Source organism: Exophiala oligosperma, assembly GCF_000835515.1.
Source record: "Exophiala oligosperma strain CBS 72588 unplaced genomic scaffold supercont1.1, whole genome shotgun sequence".
Lineage (NCBI taxonomy): Eukaryota > Fungi > Ascomycota > Eurotiomycetes > Chaetothyriales > Herpotrichiellaceae > Exophiala > Exophiala oligosperma.
In genome coordinates, this window is record NW_015622818.1 from 3082021 (window position 1) to 3096351 (window position 14331).

General features: G+C 49.5%; 5 protein-coding genes across 6 annotated transcripts in view; 1 reads left to right on the top strand and 4 right to left on the bottom strand.

Moving 5' to 3' along the window:
- Positions 1-5135: 5135 nt before the first annotated feature.
- PV06_01062 (uncharacterized protein) lies at positions 5136-5601 on the bottom strand (the record flags this gene model as incomplete). Its single annotated transcript, XM_016401645.1, has 2 exons — positions 5136-5188; positions 5286-5601. 2 exons carry the CDS (start codon positions 5599-5601, stop codon positions 5136-5138), a joined length of 369 nt encoding a protein of 122 aa, XP_016268698.1.
- A 1566-nt stretch (positions 5602-7167) lies between these two features.
- PV06_01063 (uncharacterized protein) lies at positions 7168-9309 on the bottom strand (the record flags this gene model as incomplete). The annotated part of the gene is made up of 3 exons (XM_016401646.1): positions 8817-9309; positions 8394-8756; positions 7168-8343 (listed from the first exon to the last, which is right to left on the bottom strand). Exons 1-3 carry the CDS (start codon positions 9183-9185, stop codon positions 7168-7170), a joined length of 1908 nt encoding a protein of 635 aa, XP_016268699.1. The 5' UTR covers positions 9186-9309.
- A 609-nt stretch (positions 9310-9918) lies between these two features.
- PV06_01064 (uncharacterized protein) lies at positions 9919-11171 on the bottom strand (the record flags this gene model as incomplete). The annotated part of the gene is made up of 2 exons (XM_016401647.1): positions 9919-10374; positions 10425-11171. 2 exons carry the CDS (start codon positions 11169-11171, stop codon positions 9919-9921), a joined length of 1203 nt encoding a protein of 400 aa, XP_016268700.1.
- On the top strand, positions 11067-13627 carry PV06_01065. 2 transcript variants are annotated; one of them, XM_016401648.1, is made up of 4 exons: positions 11067-11577; positions 11650-11670; positions 11738-12108; positions 12191-13627. In XM_016401648.1, the coding sequence occupies exon 4, from the start codon at positions 12455-12457 to the stop codon at positions 13220-13222; it is 768 nt and encodes a 255-aa protein (XP_016268701.1). In that variant the 5' UTR covers positions 11067-11577; positions 11650-11670; positions 11738-12108; positions 12191-12454; the 3' UTR covers positions 13223-13627. The 2 variants fall into 2 exon arrangements, with proteins under 2 accessions (XP_016268701.1, XP_016268702.1); XM_016401649.1 differs by lacking the exons at positions 11067-11577; positions 11650-11670 and having other exon boundaries at positions 11712-12108.
- A 449-nt stretch (positions 13628-14076) lies between these two features.
- Positions 14077-14331, bottom strand: part of PV06_01066 (uncharacterized protein) — a gene marked incomplete at both ends in the record, with an annotated part of 1552 nt that continues 1297 nt past the window's right edge. The window contains one exon of the mRNA XM_016401650.1: positions 14077-14261. Within this exon, the coding sequence (XP_016268703.1) occupies positions 14077-14261 (185 nt within the window). The remainder of the gene's footprint in view (positions 14262-14331) is intronic.

Below are 14331 nucleotides of genomic sequence, written 5' to 3' on the forward strand. Positions count from 1 at the left end.
GCGGGGAAAGGGGAAGAAACGGCACTGATGGACGCAACGGAGAAGGCGGTGGTGAAGCGGCTTTTCCGGGGGTTCACTCAACTCACTCACGCCCTCTGGTAACCCTTTGTCAATCAATACCTTCTTCCAGGTTCATCTTCTCGCACCTTTTCCCCCCAAAGAGACTGTTTGTTTCACCGAGGGCGAAGGAGTATTGAGCGAGCTGCAGTAATCGGTTGGCTTTCAGTTATGCCAATGTTATCTGACTTTGAGCAAGACCGGCCCCAGACCAATGGAGGTTACGCCGCGGCGACAAACGCTAGAAAGGAAGTTTTTCACGATGATCGACAAATAACAACGGGGTCCACGAGTACAGAGTTATGGTCTTGTTGCGTTGTCAGTGGTCAAAAGTCTATATGTCGTGACGGGCCATCTGAGTCAAGGGATTCTACACCTGCGGAACACGAATACCGAACATACGAGTAAGTAATCGTACCTGTCCAGGGGTAGGAGTGCGAGGAAATATCTCCATGAACGATGATCATGAAAAATTTAATGAGCCTCGGAAAGCTGCCTGTTTGTTGGAGACATAATGATTACTTGTTGTGATCGTCGTCTCATCGGAACGCCCGAGACTGGATAACCAAAGGCAACTTTCAGCGTTAAATTGTTGGCAAGTTCCCATCGACGATGACACTGCAGGCGCTTATCAGCCATTCAGCCGATATGTACATCCTCGTACGTCCGGGGAGTGAAGCGATGAATTGTTCTCCAGCTTTTCGAGCTCTTTGAGCCGAAGATGGGCATTGAACAAAAGTCACTGATCGACGCATTGGACGTGGACCTCCATTACACTTTCCCATATTTTGCGAATAATTCCCCATGGAAGCAGAACTTGGGGGGTTGGAGTGCAGGGATCATGATACGACATTAACACCAGGTTTTTGTGCTTGCTTGCCCGTTTGTCCGTGATACCTCATCGTCACAACATCACTCTCTACGTACGATTGATCTGGAAACCCTGCGTTAAGACACACAGACACAGATTGTTGATCGAAAGGTGACGTCGGGTATATACCGAATGGTCCGACAATCATCCCGAATCGGCCCCTCATGGACCTCGGATGTTCTTTTTTTTTTCTGACCGCTTGCGGTTCCGAACCTCATGTAGGTGACTTTTTTGTCCAACTCCGTATACGGTTTACAGTTAACACGAGACGGAACGGACTGAAACGATGTGATTTAAGGATGACGAGATACTTGGCTGCTACTGCTACAGGTAAAAAACAAGACTTTCTAGAGAAAATCAAAAGTCAATGCCCCCAAAACGCAACGCAATATTACCCCGTCGGTTGTTTGGTCATTGTTTGAGGGCGACGATTGACCTTTGTGTATTATCATCAAAGGAGAATCTCCGAAAATAGTACGGGAGTAGTAGTTGTCCTGACAATTTGAAATCCTACGAGTATCGCGAACAAGCTACAGTTGGTGTATTGACTTTTAGATTCTCTTGATTCCTATACCAGGACCCTACCTACAAGATGTAAGATGTGGCGGGGTTGTGTTGTTCGTAATCAAAACCCTGACTCAGACTCAAAGAGCCTTGAGGTCGCATCGAACCGTGTTGGTATCGGTAATACGGAGTAGATTCCGGAGTATTAAAGGCACTTACTGTCCCTAGGTACCTTACAGTAGAGATACGATAGGCTATCTCTCGACTTGTGTACTCCGTGCCTATGTACTTGTCCCTTTACTAGTGCTCGGGGATGGCTGAAAGGAGAAGATCTATTTGACGATAAGCGCTCCTTTGTACGGGAGTAGTTTGTGACCGATCGGCATCACTACCTGTCTCTCTCCCTTTTCATTTCTTGTATCGGCTATCAAAACCCGCAAAAGAGAATCCCCCCCCAATAGCCGAAGTCTCCGCTCCGCAATCGTCGGCGCTCTTTTTTCCCTTATCTGTTTCCATAAAGCTCCGTCGAACTTTGGAGGAAGTTCCAAGCCAAAAGGTACAAAGTTACGATGCCCTCAGCTACTCGTAACTCGTACAAAGGGTATGTTCGAGTCAGGGTATCTTGTATCCCCACTGATAATGCTAATGCTTTCTTGGTTTTGATTCTTCTCCAGTCGTCGCAAAGTATGGAGTTCGAGTACGTGCGGGCTATGCACGGAGTAGTTCCATCTTGGGGAATTTAATGCTGACTCGACACACACACCCCCCCACCACTTTGCGGAAAAAGCCGAACAACATGGATCGGCAAACGGAAGATACGAGTGGTACGTTGATTACTTTACAGTACCTACTAGGGAGGTACTCATCTCGTACTCCGGACGGAAAAACAATCGGTGATGCAAATCCGAAGATTCCGAGACTGTACGGAGCATGAAGACTACCACACTACCTAAACTCGTACGGGGGGTAGTACTGTAGATGACCAATGAATTTCTTTCACCGAGGGGATCCCTGTCTGTGGCTTATTTTGTTCTTGTTGTGGACCTCAAAGGATGAGTACTTTCTAGTACTATGATACGTACTGTACATGAACAACACCCAAGAGGCGTCTGGGGGAGTAAGCCGTAGCTAAAGGCAAGGCATCAGACGGAGAAACCCTTTGATTCGATTGTGGTCAGGTTCCCCCTGTTCTACATCAAACTTTCACGAACAGGAAGCAAGTCGACAGAGTTATTCTCACATGCCAACAGTAATTCTTGGGTCTTCGCAGCCGAGACATTACTGACCACAAAACGCGTTCGTGGTACAATCCGAAGGTCAATCAAATGTCGCTTCAAATGTACAAAAGTACTGACTGATGACAATGACGGGGGTGTGGCGGGGGAGGAAGGAAACTACAAATTTCCAAGAGACATCGGCAACAAACTCCCTGTCCTGTGTCGACACGGTGAGAGTGAAAAAGCCGCCACAAAAGCCAAACAGGTTCGAAAACAAAGACAGGAGGAAATTTCACGCGCCGCCGCCGTCGCCAACATGAGAAAGGTAGATACTGATGCCTTCTCGCTTGAAAGAAGAAGAAAGCGAGAAACATGTGTTGTCAGAAACTCTCGCACGACCGATCCCTCCCCTGGGGAATGTTGAGCCCCGACCAAAGGATTGGTTGGTTGGTCCCTTTTTGATGAACTGTACAGCTGATGACATGACATTTCTCCGAAGCTGGCCATGGCACATGCTTCTTCTGCTTCTTGCTGCTGGCATACTCACACATACCCATTCCAATCTCACATGTGCGTTACGCGTTATGTGGTTCGGGTTGCAACCAATCGAGAAATGTCACTCGCGAACTTGTTCACGCCCAAACGACTGACCTGGGCACTAGATCGGTCATCATCATTATACGGTAGGTCCCCTCCCCCGTTGCACATGCCATTCACAACAGTCCCATGTCGGAAGCGGATCCAGCTGGATGGAGTCGGATACTGTGGCTACGGTAACTCAGGCCCTAAACATGGTAGCCAGCACGGCAGCAGTCTTCCAATACGAAATCAATTTTTTTCAAGGCTTTTCTCCTTGGTATCCAACTCGGATCTACGATGGGCGTTGGATCCTAGGTATGTCAGAGTCAATTCGCGACGACCTTGATCTCGCGGACCAGGTAGCTCAGCACCAATCTACGAAGCCACCACAAGGGCCGGGTTTTGGAGAGACAACTTCCAGGACCATGACTGACATTAGAGAGAAACGATCGAGAAGAATCAACTCTGACGGGTTTTGCGGTACCATGCGCTACCGCTCTCTAATTGTCACCGTCTACTTTGATCCAAGCCGGTCTCTCCTCGAGGGTAAGCCACCACCTGTTCACATTTGGACGCCTTTCGAACACTTCGGGGTACCACTTCTTGACCCAAGAGCCGACCGGCAAGTGAAACAGATCCGCCAATGTCAAGTGATCTCCTCCGAGATAAGCCTGTTTGGACAGAATCCACTCATACGCGTCCAACTTGGTCTCTAAGTTCGCCACCAGTTGTTTGCATTTCTCTTCGTCCGGATCCCCGAGTCCTTTGAGTCTGGGAAGAGGAGAGCAGTCAGTAGTGTGATCACGAGCGGATAAAACGAGGCTGGGGTTAAACCACTTCTTTAGCCTTTTTTCAAAGTTGATGGCGGCAGCAATTGGTTCGAATTGCGAAGCCTCAATGGAAGCAGCTTGTTCGAACATGGCATTTTCGGTGAGGCCTGTAGGTACAAGACGACTAGAAGATGTTCCGTCTGCTGCCACTGCTGCTGAAGGATATTTCGCTTCAATGTAACGACATATGGCTCGTGATTCGAACAGGGTCAGATCTCCATCGATGAGCAATGGGATAGAGCCAAAGGGTTGTTTGTTGACGTATCCTTGGGACTAGACGCAAAAACAAGTCAGGACACACGATGAGAACTGGAAAAGAAAAGAATCAATCGAATAGATGACGAGTTGAATCAAGGTCAGGACTCCAAGGGGGAAAGGGGGGTAGCTCACCTTTTGTTCCCCTTTTGCGGTGTTGATGGCAACGAAATCATAATCTATATTCTTCTCTTCGAGTACGAGGAGAACTCGGCGTGTCGATACGCTCAGTTTAGAACCGTAGATCACGGGCTTCGTGGTCATCTCGAGGGAGTTGTCGTCAGTCTCTTATGCGTGCTAAGACAAAAGAAAAGAAAAGCTCGAACATATCCAACAATAGACAGCTGCGACCAATGTAGTACAGATGTTTTAAGAATCGACCTTTGTTTGCCAGCCAGTTTTCTACTACCCATATTGTACCCTCGAAGAGTAGTCTTGAGTCTGGAACGAAGCGGGATGGTTCCGGATTTTCTATAAAAGTCATTACATACGGTGATGGTGTACACACATGTCGATTTGGGTCCGGAACCAGTTCGGAATGAAAGTAGCGTAGGATGTTGTTTTTTGGCGGGATCCTGCCTATCATACAGCAGACGCACAACCTATCGGCCTTGTTTCGATACGGTTGCGATGGACGTCTCTGTCGGCCCATACTAGAGATACATACCAAATATACCATCTCTCCGTACGTTGCGTTTGGAATCACTGGGCAGGTACATTGCTCATCCCAGAAATTGTCACCTAGACCAGCTTGTGCGACAACTACCGCCGTTTCAAAACAGGCTTGTAGACCTTCCCGGACTTGAAATCATCCAAGGCAGATTAAAAATCCTCGGCGTCGTAGTAGGTGATCAACCCGTCAAATGGGTAATTGCCTTGATCGTGTTGGTCAATAAAATTTGGGATCATCTGAGTAGGAAGTGTCAGCAACGTGTAAAGACAAATTTTGAGATGAACGAGTCTTTGGCTAACCTGTCCGGCGATAACTGTCACCTTGGGTAGAACCCAAATATTCTCTGCCAAGGTTGAGATGTGAAAAGACTTCAATCTCAATTTTCGTTCCTGGTGAAGGTGGACCTATCGAGACAGCTTTGCCTCTAGTACCCAAACATTCAATCATTTCCCCAATCACACGTGGGTCGGAAGTGGTGTCGATGGCATTCATAAGTCCAGGTGGAAGCGGAACCCGGGGACGAATCTGCTCAGGAACATCTGGTTGCGAGCCTTCGACACTGAAATGTGCTCCTCCCAATTCGACAGCAAGTTCACGTCGATGTTCAAAAAACATCGACGGCGATGATGAGACCGGTTCCTCTGGTCTTTGTCGCGGCCATGATGGCACTCATCCCGACGGCACCCGCACCAAATACGACAAGGCTGTCCCCCCTTTTGGATGTTCAAAGTGTTCAGAACGACACCCGCTCCGGTTTGGAATCCGCCCATGCCCTAACACCTGTGGAAGTGGTATCGGCAACTTTCCTGTCATACATGCAACATCAGTATGACATATTCCTGTGGCGTGGATATCGACGAGTAGTTCGTCCGGTTGCAGAGGTCCCAGTATTACATTGTTGCCCCCCTCCAAAGGTTCCCCTATCTCCGTGAGATACATTGCATCAAGATACTTTGACATTTCGCTGGAAAGTATGTTCTGAGGGCCGAAACTGTACGAGGAGGCCCTTGGGATGTCTATACACTGCTATGCACGATGATGGTTTCTGCAGGGAACTTCTGCGGGCCAGCAGTTCCCAGGTTCTCCGCCACAACCAAGGGTGGGTCCAGCCTCTCTCAAGCTACATCGTTCAAACATACTCCTATTCAATATCATGTAATGAGGACACCTGTTGGTCTAATAGCATCGGATATACGTCCGAATCCGATATTGCTAACAAAAGCTTTCACCCACAGGGCTCTGAATCAAGCTGCAATAACTCTACTACCACCCTACATACGTTGCCACCTAACAACATGGGGCCAGTCTCAGAGACTGTACTGAGGGAGTCAGACTGTAACCATCATATTGAGATGCGACTTTTCATTGATGGAACCTTTGTGGACTCTATTCAAATCAGGAAGATCCGAGTCATTAGTCCAACGACGAACGAATGTGTCGCAGAGGGTTAGCGAAGCCACCGAAGAAGACGTCGAGAAAACAGTCCAAAGTGCCAAGCGAGCGTTTCCTGCCTGGCCCTCTGTCGATGGTAAGGGAGAAATGCGCCACTAAAGTACAAATGTGTTTTGACGTCTGAGAACACTCACTCACTGACTCTTTGTATAGCTTCAGAAAGACGAAATTGTTTAAACAGGTTGGCGGATTTGATCGAACAAAACGTTAAAGAGTCCTGGACGGGACATGTTGCAGGCGGATGCCATAATGCGGCAGCTAAACAACCAGTTTTATTTTGATTCTGCGGGATGGTCGTTTCCCGAACAGGTGGCGGGATTGTTGCAGTATGTGAGTTTCGAAAGGATCCTACATGGTACGGATTTTCCATGGACACCGATCATGGTGGTCACAGAGTTATCTCGGGATGATGATCAGTTTGTACCTGTGGTTTTTAAGCAGCAGGGTGCGAACCAGGAATTGTGGGAGTGGCGAAATGCCGAGAGATTGTTTAAGAGAACGGATGGGAGGATTAGTGGCGGTAATGAGAATAGGACGATGATTGGAGTAGATCATGAAAATGCCGATACAGGGACACGTCTGTAGATGAGGACATTAACTCATAACGTGCCTTAAGAAGCAACAAGCGTTCTGACAGCTTCTGCATTTCTCAAATCGAGCGACGACGCCAGTAAACACTTGCTGGCAGGTTGTGATTGTCATAGTCAGTTCTCAAGTCAGTGTGTTTTATCATTCAATATCTGATGTTCGTGTTGTGCTTGTCCATGATACCAGAATATCCAACATATCTTTAGCAATTCCCCATTGCGATGCCATGGTGCGTAGAATTATCTGGCATTGATAGAGCCCTTGACGTAAATTTACCGTCCTATAGTCAGATTTCACAGGTCGACCCAGCAGGTAGTCATGTAATGTCGAGCTCTTCTGAGCGGCCTGCGTATCTAAAGCACGGGCTTTGGAAAACATGTACGCATGCACGTCCTTACATTCATAGCGCGCCGGAATGCGAATTTCGTGATCTCCTAAGCCGAAGAATGCGTAGTATATTGTGGCCGAAGCAAATACTGCAGCTGGCATGCTCAGTGCATGAGCTCGACCAAGATGAAGACGTTGGGCAAGATGCTGAATGGTGTTGGCATGGAGCAATGCAGCTCGAGCTTCCGCCGATCGCGTCCAGGATTTGATGTCGCTACGGGTTCCAGGCAAGCCTTGGCCGATACAGAAGATTTTTTGAGACGTATTGCAGATATTCCTGAAGAGCTGTACACTGTCGGTAATCGCATCTATGCATAGGGTATGCCATCGAATGCGCAACTCCACAGCATCGATGGTGTCCCCAAGCCGAGCAAGACACGACTGTTGTATATGGCCCAGTGCGTCGATAATTTCAAGTTGGGAGGGTGTGCCTACCGTACCGGCTCCAGCGGCATTACTTTCGGAGATTAGGGCTTGAAAGCCCTCGAGCAAAACGAGGGTTGAGAATGGAGATAGTTGAGGTAATGTACAAGCAGAGCGGGTTCGGAAAAGGGTCAGAAATATCTCTCGAAAGGTAGGGGTATCCTCCAGAGCTTCCTCCATCTGAGATATCCACGCTTCTGGGGTACTGGCGGTGAAGATAGCATCACTGGCAATGCAGTGTAAGGGGTTCGAAACGTGCCTCCCGAGAGGCACTCCCCTTGCATATCTCGCCAATTGAGCATCAACGACGAAAAGACCGCATACGATCCTGCGTTGCATTTCGACATCGGCCCATTGTTGCCACGCAGCGTGCTTCGCTTGCGTAGTTTGGGCCCGATCGGGAAGGCCTTCCAGGCCACGGAGTGTCAGGTCAAACATGCCGAGAGTTCGCGCCCAGCTGAGTGCCCAACCATGAAGTGTTTGGGCCATATGTCTCAGCTTAGCGGACTGCGAGAGTTGAGTAATCAGCTTTGGTGGTATAGGACTTTGGTTCTTACCTTTGACATCATGGCATAGACTTGGCCGAGCAGAGCACAGCCGACAATCTGTGTGTTGGGATAGTCACCAGCGACATGCCGAAGAGTGAGTTCGTAACTGTAATTCCACTGCGTGGATGCGGCTGCCTGCGCTATTTCCCACAGCAGTTCACCTTTAGAAATTGCATCGCTGTTTCCGAGGAAGAGAGACCCGATGGCCACCATATTGAGTAGGAGAAATGGACCAGTGCTCTTCAACTTCCATGTCGCCTCGTGCATAATGGGGAAGGTAGGGTTGAATTGTGAAAAGAAAAGTGAAATACAAGCATCAAAGAAGACCGAGTTGATGCCCTTTTCTCGAATTCTTTGCTTGTACCTGGCGGACTGATAAATCTCGCGTATGAGAGAATGGCCCAGAACCAGAGCAAAAGAGCGTGGACTCACATTTTCATGTAACATGGCATTGAGTTGCAACAAAGCGGGCGGACTTGGATCAGCAGCCTGGCTTGGTCCCTTGTCGAGATCTGCCACGTCCTGAGGAGGATTGGCTTCAGTCGCAATGCCCGAAAGGTTCTGACTCGGGGACAATGGCATCATGGCGTCTTGTGGACTGGGGAATATATACTGGAGAAAGTCTTCGGTGCCAGTACTGCCAAAGGGAGAGAAATTAGGAAGCTCACTGTTATCGTTCTCAAAAGAATCTAGCTGAGTAAATGGCAGCGGCTGAATATGCGACTGTTCGGATGTCTGAACATGAGACCAATCGACATTGTTATGACCGTTATCGTCCAGGTTCGAGGGTGCCATGGACATAGATAGGTAACCAGGCTCATCGAACGCTCGTCTTCGATGTGTCCTTCTGTGCCTTGACAGTGTGTCGAGCCGAGCGAAAGATCTGTTGCACTGCTCACAATGGAAAGGCCTGTCGCCAGTATCTTGACGAACGCTTCAGCATCATCTCAATGACTATTACCTGGCGATCAACTTACGTGTCCGTTCGTGACGCTGCCAATGTTGCTGTAAGTATTTATGCTCTCAGAAGGATGAAGGCTCAGGTACTAACGATGAGATGCTCGTGCTTCTGATACATTTGGGTACAGAATCGACATTGCTGCCTTTTCGCGGAGGCGGGCTGCGTTGACGCCGCCATGAGCGTCGAAATCGCGAGAGGCGGTGCAAAGGCTGTTGATTCTTTGCGCTCTTGATGTGATGGTGGGACAATGATCAAGAAGCATCCTGTCCAATGCAAGAATCCAGCAGAAGGGGTGCGAAGACAGGAGAGCTCCTTAACTTGAGATGCGGGGGATGCTGCGTCTAGGCCTTGATATGGGCTTGGCTAAATCCACGGGCGTGCGGACTGGGCTGAGTTCTGGGTAAGGTAGGGCCTTACCTACCGAGGTATAGACAGCCTAAACCCCCGAAACCCAGCCTAACCCAATTCATGTCAAAGCCTATTTGAATCCTTCCCATTTTATCCCTTCTGAAAGTGTCACGAGCCTCAAAACGGCGGCATGCAACGTTCATATTTTCATATACCACCTGGATATTAGGGAGATACATGACTCTCTATGAGCTTATTGACCTCGGAACTTGCAATTATGTGCGGCCAGTGTCCCTGGGCGTCCACGATCTTTACGCTTAGCTGTGATGCACTGGCTTTCAATGCCGTTTCCATGAAACCCGGGACACTGGCTTTGTCTGGCTGTGAATCTATCGCAAGCACAGGTACCTGCACGTGGCTTGACATACGGCCAGCAGCCAGATCACTGCTTTCCTGGCTCAAGTGTATGTTCTCTAGCAATGCACGATACCAGTTTGTTGGTCCTCTGAATCCGCCAGACCGGAACTCGGCGAGCCAGCGCCATTTTTCCTCCTCGTCGACGATGCTCTGCCGGCCAAACCGGTTGGAACTTAGCCAAGCTTCAAGCTTGCCTGGTGGATAGAAGTTTTCCGCTTTCAAGTCTGCATCTTGTTCGTAGACGAGTGAATGGAACGATTCCAGCTACGACGGGTCAGCTAGCTGTCTATGTCCGAAATTGTATCGCAACTTACGTGGGCCTCGACTATGGGAGGACTGTCACTCGAAGCGAAGAAGTCCATGTAAGCGAACTTCTCCATCCCGATCAAACTCTTCACCCTCTTGTTTACTGCTTCCAGGTCAAAGCGAACGCCGGGCTGCATGAACGGCACTGAGATGAAAGTCAGACTCAGCAGTCTTTCTGGATGATAACAGTACAGTCGAGACATGAGATGACTTCCAAAGTCATGCGAAATCCCGTGGAAGCGATGTATCTGCTCATGATCGAGGATTTTGATAACGTCGTCGACCATATCTCGGTGATTATACGCCGATACATCGTCAGGCTTCGAGCTTCCGCCATACCCAAGCAAGTCGGGAGCAATGACACCAAACCCCAAGTCCGCAAAGTGCTCCAGTTGTCGTCGCCAGTCCTTTGAAGTCGATGGAAATCCATGGAAAAAGGCCAGTGTAGGTTTCTTTGTGCTTTCCGATGGGTGCCAGAAATATTGATACGTGAAGTCTCGTCTGCCCGCCTGAAGAGTTTTCGTTGTGAACTTTTCCGAAATCATGACGAGAGGTTTGTGTTGGTTAGGTTCTCCAGTGGTGAAACCAAATACCTTGCGACTATTGACAGTATGATGTCTCAAGGGCGACGTGCACGCAGTACCCGGTGCCGCAATCAATTTGCGGGACGAAGGTCGTGTCTGCGGGACGATTGCGGGACGCCGGTATGATCCTGGAGCACCGCATAGCAACTCCGTAGCAGTTGCATCAGCCATTCCAGAAAAGGCATCGACTTATGTCGATGCTTAAATCTACATTGCCATGTCATGGCTCTGTGTCCAGGAGCGCGAACCGTCAAGCCACTTCCAGGTAACCAGGAAATTTCACCAGTAACACAAGCAGCACGCATATGTCTATGGGAAGCATGGCGGTCACTACATCCATCTTATCATTTGAGACAAGACAGCGTATCGAGAGCGACAAATTGAGACATTGCCGTGGGAAAGCCCAAGGAAAGCTTCTTTTCGCAGAACGACATGTTAGAATCATCTGCATTGGAGCAGGAGCCTCGGGCCTATGCTTCGCGTACAAGTTGCAAAGGTCATTTCGAAATTTCACCCTGAATATCTATGAGAAGAACGAGGATCTATCTGGGACATGGTTTGAGAACAGATACCCAGGGTCTGTATATAGCCAAGTCGTTGTGAATGTTTTTGGGGTGCTTCCATGGCTAATGTTTCTCTCTCTCGATAGATGTGCCTAATGTGCCCGCCTGTACGTCTATGGGTTGGACAGATATATGCCGCTGACAGAATGTCACATTAATGAAAAACCTCTCTAGCACAACTATACATACTCATGGGGACCATCACCGACCTATAGCGCCGTCTATGTCTCTTCCCAGGAGCTTTACCAGTACTTCAAGAACTTTCGCGCGAAACACCGACTCGAGAAGTATATTCATCTGCAACACAAAGTGGTCGGTGCCACCTGGGACGGAAAAGCATGGAAAGTCCAAGTTGAAGAAGTCCAAACTGGTCGCTTGGTCGATGCAGAGTGCGATATACTCATCAACGCCAACGGCATTCTCAACAATTGGAATTGGCCTGACATCCCAGATCTGGACAAGTTTCAAGGAAAGCTATTGCACAGTGCCAACTGGGATACAACTGTGTCGTTGGATTACAAATCCGTCGGGTTGGTTGGTAACGGGTGCGTAGTACGCCCCTCGACACATACTCAAATTTTCCACGATACTGATTCAACGATACTAATGAGTGAGATCAAACAACAGATCGTCCGGCATTCAAATCCTACCTGCAATCCAACCTAGAGTCAAGAAACTGACCACTTTCATCCAGGGCTTGACCTAGGTCCCACCGAGTCCTAGTCTTCAACAACACATTACACACCTTCCGAGAAGGCCGTCTTCTCTTCTTCCCCTTCCACCCTCCGCGCCCTCCGCAAGCTGAACGAAACTTCGACCAGTTGTCTGTTTGGTACTTTCGTCAAGAACTCGGCGACTCAACATGATACCCGCACCGACCTCACCCAACAGATGCAGAGTCGCCTCAACAATCCCCAATTGGCTTCCGCTCCGATCCCGTCTTGGTCACCCGGCTGTCGCCGCCTCACTCCCGACGTCAACTACCTCGAATCTTTGACAAAACCCAACGTGCAGGTCTGTCTGGGTGGGATCCGCAGCGTCACCGAAACAGGCGTGGTAGGACCAGCCGGCGCCCATCCCGACTTGGACGTTCTGATATGCGCCGCGGGTTTCAATGTCTCCTTTCGTCCTCGTTTCCCCGTCATCAATGAGGATGGCACAAATCTGCAAGATTTGTGGGCAAAGGACCCCGGATGTTATTTCGGCACCGCCGTCGCTGATATGCCCAACTACATGTTGTTTCTCGGTCCCAATTGCCCGGTCGGCGACGGTCCTCTGTTGCCCGTGATTGAGACTCAAGCCGATTACACGTTGAAATGGATCGACCGATGGCAGACTGAAAACAACATGCTCTGTTTCCACCCGGAAGCGGCCGCCGTGGACGAATTCGTGGACCACGTCGACACCTACATGCCCAACACCGTGTGGACCGAAGGGTGCAGGTCGTGCTACAAAAGTGATGTCAACGGCAGGGTGGTGGCGCCGTGGCCGGGAAGTTCTCTCCATTTCATGGAAACCACGCAGGAGGTCAGAGGGGATGACTGGAACATCGAGTACCGAGGCAACAGGTACAGTTGGATGGGTAATGGTTATAGTTCCCCCGGACCCCCGTTCACCGCGGGACCTTTTGCCTGCCTCCCGCAATCCGTACCGGTCTAGTAGATTTGCGCGTGGGCCACGAGAAGCGGTAGCGGTTGGTTTACCGGTGCATGTACGGCCGCGTGCGACGATGTGCCCCAAGGCCAAGGGGTTGTATATCGACATGAAAATTAACGGTTGGTGACAATCATGGATCCTGAAGCTTGGAAGCACCTTTGGCGGTTGCAAGTGGTTAAGATCTGATGTCCTGTTGACAGCTCGGTGCTACCTTTGGTATCTGGACATGTTGGCCTGTCAACCATCATCAAGGCGCAGTGGACAACCAGCAAGTCCCCCTTGTTGGCGACTATTTCTTTGCCTGGTCGTTGGAGGAACGGCAGGACAGGTTGAATAAAGAGGGGGTTTCTGACTTCTGATACGACGGACGTTGTGTGTGTCAGGCTGTGTTTCAAGGGACCCCCCCCCCATCAAGTAACCCCGGACCCCCATGGCGGTTGTGATTGGGTAGAGAATAATGTCGACATTTTTTCAACTTCATCCCGACACAAGTATACTCTGCGCGAGGTTGTAGTGAACCGGCGAAAAAAAGGTACAGTATGCTGGACAAAAACTTCATTTTCAAATCTCTCGTCAATTCAAAAGCTCAAAGAAAAAAAAGGCTTCCGCGTTGGTTATACACAGTTTCTATATCATCAAGGAAAATCGCCAGGGCCCAAAAACGAAGACCAAATCATTCGTTCCATCCCTCCTTTTCTTTGGTCGCGAAATCGCAACCTCCCAAAAATCCAACAGGTTGGTCATCACGCTTGTTTACATCCATCGAAGTTCATCAATAGATTTCACTAGCTCTTTCCTGTGGTCGTTCATCTTGCCTCTTTTTGATGCTTTCTCTGCTCCTTTTTCCCTCAAGTCGCCTATTGGATAAAGTCTCGTGCTGCGAATCTTCCTCGTCCGAATCGGCCACGGCCACGGCCACCTCTGAAGCCGTTACCACCTCCGTTGCCTCCAGTGTTGCCTCCGGTGTTGCCACCATTGTTGCCACCGGCGTTGGCTCCTTGTCCAGATGTTCCGTTGTTGCCACCAGTGTTACCACCATTGCCTCCAGCATTGCCGCCCTTGTTGCCATTGTTTCCACCAGTGTTACCAGCGTTACCACCGTTGCCTCCAGC